The sequence below is a fragment of the Protobothrops mucrosquamatus genome, unplaced genomic scaffold, assembly GCF_001527695.2.
Source record: "Protobothrops mucrosquamatus isolate PMUCROS unplaced genomic scaffold, P.Mucros_1.0 scaffold4586, whole genome shotgun sequence".
In the NCBI taxonomy this organism is placed as follows: domain Eukaryota; kingdom Metazoa; phylum Chordata; class Lepidosauria; order Squamata; family Viperidae; genus Protobothrops; species Protobothrops mucrosquamatus.
In genome coordinates this window covers 50,031-62,152 of record NW_015390489.1, presented here as the reverse complement: position 1 = coordinate 62,152, position 12,122 = coordinate 50,031, and the positions used below count along the sequence as shown (strand labels likewise).

Below are 12,122 nucleotides of genomic sequence, written 5' to 3'. Positions count from 1 at the left end.
GATATCTGTGGTTTAATCCTATTATCATATCCTGCTTCCCAGGTGATGGGGCTAATGACTCCTAGAGTTTGGGTGGGGCATGCAGATTTTCTCTTTGTCTTCTTGATTGCTCTGGCTTCAACTTTCTGATGGTTTTACATCTGCATTTGTATGGGGCTAGGTCTTGCTTGGGGCAGAGAGATTTGGAGCCAAAGTTGGTGTCTGCTTTTTAAAATACTTTTGAGGAAATATATATTTCTGCCCTTTTAATATTTCCTTCTCTGGGGCTCTGACTTCCCACATATCCTTCCTAGCCATGCCTGTAGATCAGGGTCCCCAACCCCCGGTCCATGGACCAGTACCGGGCTGCAGCATGCCAGCCACCAGTCCGCACAAACAAACAAAGCCCCATCCGTGGGATGCAGGCAGCACACAAAACCATGCACCCTCCGGTCCGTGGGAAAACCTCTCTCCACGGAACCGGTCCTTGGTGCCCAAAAGTTTGAGGACCTCTGCTAATAGATAGTTGAAGTCCATTCATCTTAAAGCATGCTGGCTGGGAAATTCTGGGAGTTGAAGTCCACTTAATTTAAAGCATGCAGACTGGGGAATTCTGGGAGTGGAAGTCCACCCATCTTAAATCATGCTGACTGGGGGATTCTGGGAATTGAAGTCCACCCATCTTAAAGCATGCTGGATGGGAATTCTGGGAGTTGAAGTCCACCCATCTTAAAGTATGCCAGCTGAGGAATTCTGGGAGTTGAAGTCCACCCATCTTAAAGCATGCTGGCTGGGGAATTCTGGGAGTAGAAATCCACCCATTTTAAAGCATGCTGGCTGGGGAATTCTGGGAGTAGAAGTCTCCCCATCTTAAAGGATGCTGGCTGGGGGATTCTGGGAGCTGAAGTCTACTTATCTTAATGCATGCAGGCTGGGGAATTCTGGGAGCTGAAGTCCACCCATCTTAAAGCATGCTGACTGGGGGATTCTGGGAATTGAAGTCCACCCATCTTAAAGCATGCTGGCTGGGGAATTCTGGGAGTGGAAGTCCACCCATCTTAAAGCATGCTGGCTGGGGAATTCTGGGAATGGAAGTTTGTAAAGTCGCAATCGTTGCCCAGCCCTGTTCTCTAACAATTAAACTGAAGGTTATCAGTGGGGTGAACAAGGTTTCCTGGGAGGTGTCGATCAATAATAGTAAACATTGTGAAAGCAATGCAGTGATTAAAAATCAAACTATGCTGCTTTTGCTTTTTGATTAATAAGTTAGTAGATTGTGGGAATGCTCTAGTGATGTAATTGATCTTGATTTTTGGAAAGCAAAGTCTCCCGTAATGTTTGGATTAGTAAGGTTTATGAGATGAGTCGAAGGCTGGGTTGAAAACTGAGTTCCCATCAGCGCTTCTTTGAATAAGCTGCAGCGAAGGGTCAACTGGAATGATCAAGGTTCTAGTCCTGGTCGAGGTAGGATTATCAGGTTTGCAGGTGGCATAAAACTAAATGCAAAGAGACTAGAAGATAAAAACAGAATCCCAAACGATCACGTTAAGTAAAGGGAACGACATCAAAAATGAAGTTTAATAAGCCACAATGCAGAGTTCTTGACTTTGGGTGACCGGTTGCTAGTCCCTGTTGTTTTCTTGGCAACATTTTTAAAAGTGATTTGTTCTTGTCTTCTTCCTGGGGCTGGGAAGGAGTGACTGGCCCAAACTCACCCAGCTGGCTTTATGCCCAGAACTAACAGTCTCCAACTTTCTAGCCTGGGGCCTTAATCTGCACCAAATTAGCTCTTTTACATGCATTAAGAAAGAGTTTTCAAATACATTCTATACCTTTCCCCTTCTTCCCATTAGTATGGGGCCAATTATCTACCCGAAGCCCTTCCTTGGCATAAAGCAATCAGCTTTCTGGAAGCTGAACCTTTACCAGCCTTTCCTGGTTTTTCATCATCTTTAATTGTGCACTGAATTCGTTTTCAAGAAGGCATAACACAAAAGGAAAAAGGGCTGAGCTGGGAAGAGGAAAACGATATTCAAATCCCAGTTAATATTTCCTTCCAGTCCTGACTCCTGGTGAATATACGGATAATACTAATACTAACACTAATAATACTAATAAAGTTGGAAGGGACCTTGGAGGTCATCTAGTCCAACCCCCTGCTCAGGCAGGAAACCTTATACCATTTCGGACAAATGGCTGTCCAGTCTCTTCTTCAAAAACTCCCAGTGTTGGAGCATTCACAGCTTCTGGAGGCAGATTGTTAATAATAATAATGAAGTTGGAAGGGACCTTGGAGGTCATCTAGTCCAACCCCCTGCTCAGGCAGGAAACCCTATATCATTTCGGACAAATGGCTGTCCAGTCTCTTCTTCAAAACTTCCAGTGTTGGAACATCCACCACTTCTGGAGGCAGGTTGTTCCACTGGTTAATTGTTCTAACTGCCAGGAAGTTTCTCCTTAGTTCCAGATTGCTTCTCTCCTTGATTACCTTCCATCTGTTGCTTCTTGTCCTGCCTTCAGGCGCTTTGGAGAATAGCTTGACTCCCTCTCCTTTGGGTCAGCCCCTGAGATACTGGAAGGCTGCTATCATCTCCCCCCGTCCTTCTCTTCATTAAACTAGTCTCTGAAATTTTATTTGCACCCTTTTTTGCCATTGCCTTCATCCTAGGGCTGAGACAAAGCGGCTGGCCCAAAATCGCCAGTTGTTTTTGTACCTAAGGCAGGTCTGGAACTCCCAGTCTCCCAGTTTCTAGCCTGTTGCTTTGATTCCTTGCCAGCAACAACTTAATGGAGCCTCCAAAGACAGTCAACTTTTCAGAGCTAAATCTCCATCCTTCTCCTGCAGCCTCATCCTGATCCTGATTTTGCAGAAACTTGCGATTCGATCTTTTTGCTACCATTAATTTATAATTTAAGAGGAAGCAAAAGGATTTTCCTTGTAAGATACCCTGTGTTCTTTTTGTTTTTTCCAGCTGCGCTGGGGACGTTAGATTTCAGCTTGCTGTACGATCAGGAAAACAACGCTCTTCATTGCACAATCAACAAAGCCAAGGTAGGTGTCTACCAATTTCTGAAAATCCCTCGTTTTTTTCTGTGGATCAAACAGGATGCCGTTATTAACGTCGGCATCCTGACCTCATACTTTAGGTGCAGCATACTCTGGCGTGTAATTTTATGGTTTGGATGTTCGGGCTCTCTATTTACCAGTTAGTTTCAAAAACTGTTTTGCAACGCATGAAGCTTGAAGCTAAGTCATGCCAAAAGAATTTGAGGAGCAGATAACAGAATAAAGTAAGGTAAAGTAAGGTTCTACATTTAGGCAAGAAAAACCAAATGTACAGGTACAGTATAGGTGGTACCTGGCTCAATAGTAGCAACTGTGAGAGGGACCTCGGAGTCCTAGTGAACAATCACTTAACTATGAGCCAGCCGTGTCCTGCAGCTGCCAAAAAAGCCAACACAGTGCTGGGCTGCATTAACAGAGGGAGAGAATCAAGATCACGTGAACTGTTAATACCACTTTACAAGGCCTTAGTAAGGCCACACTTGGAATAATGCATCCAGTTCTGGTCACCACAATGTAAAAAAGATGTTGAGACTCTAGAAAGAGTACAGAGAAGAGCAACAAAGATGATCAGGGGACTGGAGGCTAAAACATATAAGGAACGCAACGACCTTAACCCTTACAGATCAAATTGCTTCTCTTCCTACTCTCCCCTGTACTATCGTCCCAAGGTCATAGAGTCCCCGACGGGGTTTCTTCTTCTTCAGTTCGATAAGAGGTTTCGCGGACTTCCGTCCTCTTCTTCGTTGCCTACCTTTGACTAGTTCCTCTTTTCGTTGGATCTTGATTCCTCTTTGAAGGACACAGTTAGAACAATTAACCAGTGAAACAACCTGCCTCCAGAAGCGGTGAATGCTCCAACACTGGCAGTCATAAGTATGTATGAGGACTTCACTTTTTTCAGCACTGCGGTAACCTTGAATTGTCACTAAACGAAGGATTGTAAGTTGAGGACAGCCTATACGGGTAATCCCCGACTTACAACCATTCGTTCAAAGTTATAGCGGCAGTGAAAAAAGGTGAGTTATGGCCATTTTTCATACTTAGGACTGTTGCAACATCCCTTTGGTCACATGATCAATCTTGAAATTCTTGACAACTGGAATGTACCTATGACGGTTGCAATGTCCTGGGGTTAACGTCATCCCCTTTTGCGATCTTCTGACAAACAAAGTCACCACAATGTAAAAAAGATGTTGAGACTCGGAAAAGAGTGAAGAGAAGAGCAACAAAGATGATTAAGGGACTGGAGGCTAAAACATACAAAGAACGGTTGCTGGAATTGGGGATGTCTAGTTTAATGAAGAGGAGGACGAGGGGGGACAGGATAGCAGTCTTTCAGTATCTCAGGGGCTGCCCCAAAGAAGAGGGAGTCAAGCCATTCTCCAAAGCCCCCCCTGAAGGCAGGACAAGAAGCAACGGATGGAAACTCATCAAGGAGAGAAGCAACCTGGAACTAAGGAGAAACTTCCTGACAGTGAGGACAATTAACCAGTGGAACAACCTGCCTCCAGAAGCGGTGAATGCTCCAACACTGGAAGTTTTTAAGAAGAAACTGGACAGCCATTTGTCCGAAATGGTATAGGGTTTCCTGCCTGAGCAGGGGGTTGGACTAGATGACCTCCAAGGTCCCTCCCAACTTTATTGTTATTATTATCTTTTATTCATTAAACATGAACCTCAGTCAACTGAACATTCAAATTGACTGGGGCTGATGGTTGACACGGGTTGCTACCAGCATCCTAGGTGTCAACCAGGTACCTCCTTAAAATATAAGATGTTCCGAGTTATTATTGTTGTTGTTTTGTTGTTGTTGTTGTTGTTGTTGTTGTTATTATTATTATTATTATTATTATTATTATTATTTCAGTGGGGAAGCCACTGACACTTAACACCAATGTCACTAACTTAACGACTGCAGCGATTCACTTATGAACAGAGCGATGGTAAAATGGGGCCAAACTCACTTAACAACTTTCGGGTCTCCATTGCGGTCGTAAGGCGAGGACTCCCCCTACAAGAAATGGAGCTTCCACATTTAAAGGCATTCTATACAAATCACTGCCTCTGAGCCACTGTCACGAACCGGGCCACGTGACTTCCCTTCTCAGCTAGGAACGATTTTATTTTATTTTATTTTATTTTATTTTTGGCCAACGTGCTGCCAACATCCCGGCGCGGTAAAAACCGAGTTGCAGCGCTTGATCAAGGAACACACACCGTTTGTGTGGTCTATTGCAGAGGTCCCCGACCTTTTAGGCACCAGGGACCGATTCCGTGGAGAGAGGTTTTTCCGTGGATCGGAAGGGTGCCTGGTTTGAATCCCGCAAATGGGGCTTTGCTTGTTTGTGCCACGTGGCAAAGTGGCAATCAATAACCGTCCACCGATTCCCCCACCGAAGCTCTCCCATCCTGGTTTCTCAGCCCCCTTTCCCATAAATGGCCCCCTCCCCTCCCCTGGGAAAAAAAGAGGAACGTGGGAAACGGAACATGTGGTGCCGTTCAGCAGAAGAGAGCAGGTGGGCGAGAGAGGCTCACCGGCTCCTCGCCAAACTCCAGTCCCGGCGATGGACATGCACATCCCCAAAAATGGTGGAAAAATTTGGCGGCAAAATGGGAAGGGATGAGTAATTCCTGCCTTCTTCTTCCCCCCCCCCGCCCCGCCTTCCATCTAATATTGGTTCCTGGACCACCCCCTCCATTCCTTTTCTCTTGATCAACATCGCTGCCTGGAAAATTGCCGGCTTGAGCTGTTTTCCACGCCCACCAATTTGGCAGGAAAAAAAGAGTTCCCGTTGGACATATTGCTGGATGGGGGGGGAAATGGGGGGGGAGAGTCGGTGGATGGGCGGTGGGCTTTCATACCGCAGGTCGTCTTCTACTGAATGACCGCAACGGGGTCCCAAATTTTCTGTTGCTAAGCGAGGCAGTCGAGTCAGTTTCGTTCCTTTTGCGACTTTTCTTGCCGTAGCCGTTAAGCGAATTGCGACAGTGGTTCGATTAGTGACACGGTTGCTAAATGGGTCGCCGCAGTTGTTAAGCAGTCGTTCAGTGAATCGGGCTTCCCCCCCCCCCATTGACTTTTCTTGTCAGAAGGCCGCCAAAGGGGATCGTGTGACGCCACTGGGATGCTGCAACTGTCATAAGTACATGCCAGTTTCCAAGCCTAATAATAATAATAATAATAATAATAATAATAATAATAATAATAATAATAATAATAATAATAATAATAATAATAATAATAATAATAATAAAAATAATAAAAATAATAATAATGATGATGCGACTATATCTGTAATACCATCAAACATCCACATCTGCCTATCCCAGGTCCTGGGTAAGGACTCGATAGACAAAATGCCAAATCCAGTCTGAACATCTGGCTGACTGTGCGATGATCCATCATCATCATCATCATCATCATCATCATCATCAAGTTGGAAGGGACCTTGGAGGTCATCTAGTCCAACCCCCTGCTCAGGCAGGAAACCCTATACCATTTCAGACAAATGGCTGTCCAGTCTCTTCTTAAAAGCTTCCAGTGTTGGAGCATTCACAGCTTCTGGAGGCAAGGAGTTCCACTGGTTAATTGTTCTCACTGTCAGGAAGTTTCTCCTTAGTTCTAGGTTGCTTCTCTCCTTGGTTAGTTTCTATCCGTTGCTTCTTGTCCTGCCTTCATGGGCTTTGGAGAATAAATTGACTCCCTCTTCTTTGGGGCAGCCCCTGAGATATTGATGATGATGATGATGATGATGATGGAAGGGATCTTGGAGGTCATCTAGTTCAACCCCCTGCTCAGGCAGGAAACCCTATACCATTTCAGACAAATGGCTGTCCAGTCTCTTCTTAAAAACTTCCAGTGTTGGAGCATTCACAGCTTCTGGAGGCAGGTTGTTCCACTGGTTAATTGTTCTCACTGTCAGGAAGTTTCTCCTTAGTTCTAGGTTGCTTCTCTCCTTGATTAGTTTCCATCTGTTGCTTCTTGTCCTCCCTTCAGGGGCTTTGGAGAATAGCTTGACTCCCTCTTCTTTGGGGCAGCCCCTGAGATAGTGGAACACTGCTATCATATCCCCCCCTCGTCCTTCTCTTCATTAAACTAGACATACCCAATTCCTGCAACCGTTCCTTATATGCTTTAGCCTCCAGTCTCCTAATCATCTTTATTGCTCTTCTCTGAACGTTGATCACGCCACGGTGGGGACGCCGCAACGGTGTGAAAAACGGGCCTAAGTTCCTTTTTTTCAGTACGGTTGTAATTTTGAACAGTCACTACATGAACGGTTGTAAGTCAAGGGCTACCTGTATTGAGGAAAGGACCTCTTTTGTAGAAGAGGCATCCCTGCAGAATTCCGGAGCGATAGAAATGCGTTGAAACTGACTTCCATGCAGCCACCTAATCAAAGCTCCATAAAGGTAGTCCTTGACTTACAACCGTTCGTTTAGTGACTGGATTTACGACAGCAGTGAAAAAAGGCGACTTACGGCCGTTTTTCACACTTACGACCGCTGCAGCATCCCTGTGGTCACGTGATCAAAATCCAGAGGCTTGTGACGGTTGCAGAGTTCTGGGATCACATGATCCCCTTTTGCGACTATCTAACAAGCATATGGGGAAGCCAGTTTCACTTTACAACTGCACCACTATCTTAACAAGTGCAGTGATTCGCTTAACAATTGTGGCAGGAAAGGTCATTAAATGGGGAAAAACTCATTTAACAACCGTCTGGCGTAGTGAATGGAAACTGTGATCTGAATGGTGGTCACAAGTTGAGGACTACCTGTATTAAGGTGGTCTCAATAGGATCTTCTCATGATCTCACATTGGACCTATAGGATTTTTTGGGATCTCAGTAGGTGGTATGGTGGTCCTTCATGGCATCGTTGCTAGTTCTGGTAGGACTTTTGAGTGTCACTTCATAAGACTTAAGTATATTTGTTGGTTCTACAAAGGATCTTTGATGCTTCTGATGGGACGTTTGGTGGTTCTACATAGGATCTTTGATGTTTCTGATGGGACCTTTGTTGGTTCTACATAGGATCTTTGATGTTTCTGATGGGACGTTGGTTAATTCTACATAGGATCTTTGATGTTTCTGATAGGATGTTGGTGGTTCTACATAGGATCTTTGATGGTTCTGATGGGATGTTTGGTGGTTCTATATAGGATCTTTGATGTTTCTGATGGGATGTTTTGTGGTTCTACATAGGATCTTTGTTGGTTCTGATGGGACATTTGGTGGGTCTACATAGGATCTTTGATGGTTCTGATGGGACCTTTGTTGGTTCTACATAGGATCTTTGATGTTTCTGATGGGACGTTGGTTAATTCTACATAGGATCTTTGATGTTTCTGATAGGATGTTGGTGGTTCTACATAGGATCTTTGATGGTTCTGATGGGATGTTTGGTGGTTCTATATAGGATCTTTGATGTTTCTGATGGGACGTTTTGTGGTTCTACATAGGATCTTTGTTGGTTCTGATGGGACATTTGGTGGGTCTACATAGGATGTTTGATGGTTCTGATGGGACGTTGGTTAGTTTTACATAGGATCTTTGATGTTTCTGATAGGACGTTGGTGGTTCTACATAGGATCTTTGATGTTTCTGATGGGACGTTTGGTGGTTCTACATAGGATCTTTGATGTTTCTGATGGGACGTTTGGTGGTTCTACATAGGATGTTTGACGTTTCTGATGGGATGTTTTGTGGTTCTACATAGGATCTTTGATGGTTCTGATGGGATGTTTGGTGGTTCTACATAGGATCTTTGATGGTTCTGATGGGATGTTTGGTGGTTCTACATAGGATCTTTGNCCTGCTCAGGCAGGAAACCCTATACCATTTCAGACAAATGGCTGTCCAGTCTCTTCTTAAAAACTTCCAGTGTTGGAGCATTCACAGCTTCTGGAGGCAGGTTGTTCCACTGGTTAATTGTTCTCACTGTCAGGAAGTTTCTCCTTAGTTCTAGGTTGCTTCTCTCCTTGATTAGTTTCCATCCGTTGCTTCTTGTCCTCCCTTCAGGGGCTTTGGAGAATAGCTTGACTCCCTCTTCTTTGGGGCAGCCCCTGAGATAGTGGAACACTGCTATCATATCCCCCCCTCGTCCTTCTTTTCATTAAACTAGACATACCCAATTCCTGCAACCGTTCCTTATATGCTTTAGCCTCCAGTCTCCTAATCATCTTTATTGCTCTTCTCTGAACGTTGATCACGCCACGGTGGGGACGCCGCAGTGGTGTGAAAAACGGGCCTAAGTTCCTTTTTTCCAGTACGGTTGTAATTTTGAACAGTCACTAAATGAACGGTTGTAAGTCAAGGGCTACCTGTATTGAGGAAGGGATCTCTTTTGCAGAAGAGGCATCCCTGCAGAATTCCGGAGTGATAGAAATGCGTTGAAACTGACTTCCATGCAGCCACCTAGTCAAAGCTCCATAAAGGTAGTCCTTGACTTACAACCGTTCATTTAGTGACTGGATTTACGACAGCAGTGAAAAAAGGCGACTTACAGCCGTTTTTCACACTAACGACCGCTGCAGCATCCCTGTGGTCACGTGATCAAAATCCAGAGGCTTGTGACGGTTGCAGAGTTCTGGGATCACGTGATCCCCTTTTGCGACTGTCTAACAAGCATATGGGGAAGCCAGTTTCACTTTACAACCGCACCACTATCTTAACAAGTGCAGTGATTCGCTTAACAATTGTAGCAGGAAAGGTCATTAAATGGGGCAAAACTCATTTAACAACCGTCTGGCGTAGCAAATGGAAACTGTGGGCTGAATGGTGGTCACAAGTTGAGGACTACTTGTATTAAGGTGGTCTCAATAGGATCTTCTCATGATGTCATATAGGACCTTCGTTGGTCCCTATAGGGTTTTTGGGGGGTCTCAGTAGGTGGTTTGGTGGTCCTTCATGGGATCATTACTAGTTCTGGTAGGACTTTTGAGTGTCCCTTCGTAAGACTTAAGTACATTTGTTGGTTCTACATAGGATCTTTAATGGTTCTGATGGGATGTTTGGTGGTTCTACATAGGATCTTTGATGTTTCTGATGGGACGTTGGTTAGTTCTACATAGGATCTTTGATGGTTCTGGTGGGACGTTTGGTAGGTCTACATAGGATCTTTGATGGTTCTGGTGGGACGTTTGGTGGGTCTACATAGGATCTTTGATGTTTCTGATGGGACGTTGGTTAGTTCTACATAGGATCTTTGATGTTTCTGATGGGACGTTGGTTAGTTCTACATAGGATCTTTGATGTTTCTGATGGAACGTTGGTTAATTCTACATAGGATCTTTGATGGTTCTGATGGGATGTTTGGTGGGTCTACATGGGATCTTTGATGTTTCTGATGGGACTTTGGTTAATTCTACATAGGATCTTTGATGTTTCTGATGGAACGTTGGTTAATTCTACATAGGATCTTTGATGGTTCTGATGGGATGTTTGGTGGGTCTACATAGGATCTTTGATGTTTCTGATGGGACGTTGGTTAGTTCTACATAGGATCTTTGATGGTTCTGGTGGGATGTTTGGTAGGTCTACATAGGATCTTTGATGGTTCTGGTGGGACGTTTGGTGGGTCTACATAGGATCTTTGATGTTTCTGATAAGACGTTGGTGGTTCTACATAGGATCTTTGATGTTTCTGATGGGACGTTGGTTAGTTCTACATAGGATCTTTGATGTTTCTGATAGGACGTTGGTGGTTCTACATAGGATTTTTGATGGGACGTTTGGTGGTTCTACATGGGATCTTTGATGTTTCTGATGGGACGTTGGTTAGTTCTACATAGGATCTTTGATGTTTCTAATAGGACGTTGGTGGTTCTACATGGGTTCTTTGATGGTTCTGATGGGACGTTTGGTGGGTCTACATAGGATCTTTGATGGTTCTGATGGGACGTTGGTTAATTCTACATAGAATCTTTGATGTTTCTGATGGGACGTTGGTGGTTCTACATAGGATCTTTAATGTTTCTGATAGGACATTTGGTGGTTCTACATGGGATCTTTGATGTTTCTGATGGAACATTTGTTGGTTCTACATGGGTTCTTTGATGTTTCTGATGGGACGTTTGGTGGGTCTACATAGGATCTTTGATGTTTCTGATGGGACGTTGGTTAATTCTACATAGGATCTTTGATGTTTCTGATGGGACGTTTTGGTGGTAGTCTTAGGTAGAACATTTTAGTGATCCTATGTTGGATCTTTGGTGGCTCCAGTAGGTTCTTTTTCTGTCTCAGATAGGACCTTTGGTGATCCCAATAGGACTTTTGGGGGTCTCAGTAGAAGGCTTGGTGGTCCTCCATGGCATCCTTGGAAGTAGTGATGGCACCATGTCCATCAAAAAGACCTAAGCAGATTTGGTGGTCCTACATAGGATCTTTGGTGTTTCTGGAGGGACATTTTGGTAGTCTAAATAGGACATTTCAGTGGTTCAATGTAGGACCTATCGTGGCCCCACTAGAATCATGGCTGGCTGGGGAATTCTGGGAGTTGAAGTCCATTCATCTTAAAGCTATCCAGGTTGAAAAACACTGACTTTAGAGCAGGGGTCTTCAAACTTGGCCCTTTTATGACTTGTGGACTTCAACTCCCAGAATTCCTCAGCCAGACATGCCTGGCTGAGGAATTCTGGGAGTTGAAGTCCACAAATCATAAAAGGCCCAAGTTTGAATCTGAAAATTTTATAACACAAAATTTGGAGCAATTTCGGGGCCTTATTTACAAATTATGGGTGACATGATTCCAAAGTTAAATTTCTCATTAAATTGCTGCAGAAGCTAGATTTAATCCCTGAAATATCAGAAATGAAATTTCTAATAGAAGAAAGACATTAAATTTACACTGAATATTATACACAGAGAAAAAAACCGGTATAAAATATTTTACCGGGACTGTATTCCAGCATTGATTGCTAAAACTTATCGCTCAGGCTTTGGCAGAACAATTTTTACCAAATAAACAATTTCTAAAAATTGAATTTCTTTTCCAACCTGCTACTTTTAGCAAAATGTTACTAACCCTTGGATTCCTGTATTAAACTACACTTGGTAACTGCCTCTGCATTTCC

At 44.0% G+C, this 12,122-nt stretch overlaps 1 protein-coding gene across 1 annotated transcript in view; it reads left to right on the top strand.

Moving 5' to 3' along the window:
- LOC107299133 (double C2-like domain-containing protein beta) overlaps positions 1 to 12,122 on the top strand; it is an 87,194-nt gene that overhangs the window by 40,076 nt on the left and 34,996 nt on the right. The window contains exon 2 of the mRNA XM_015828500.1: positions 2,952 to 3,031. Within this exon, the coding sequence (XP_015683986.1) occupies positions 2,952 to 3,031 (80 nt within the window). The remainder of the gene's footprint in view (positions 1 to 2,951; positions 3,032 to 12,122) is intronic.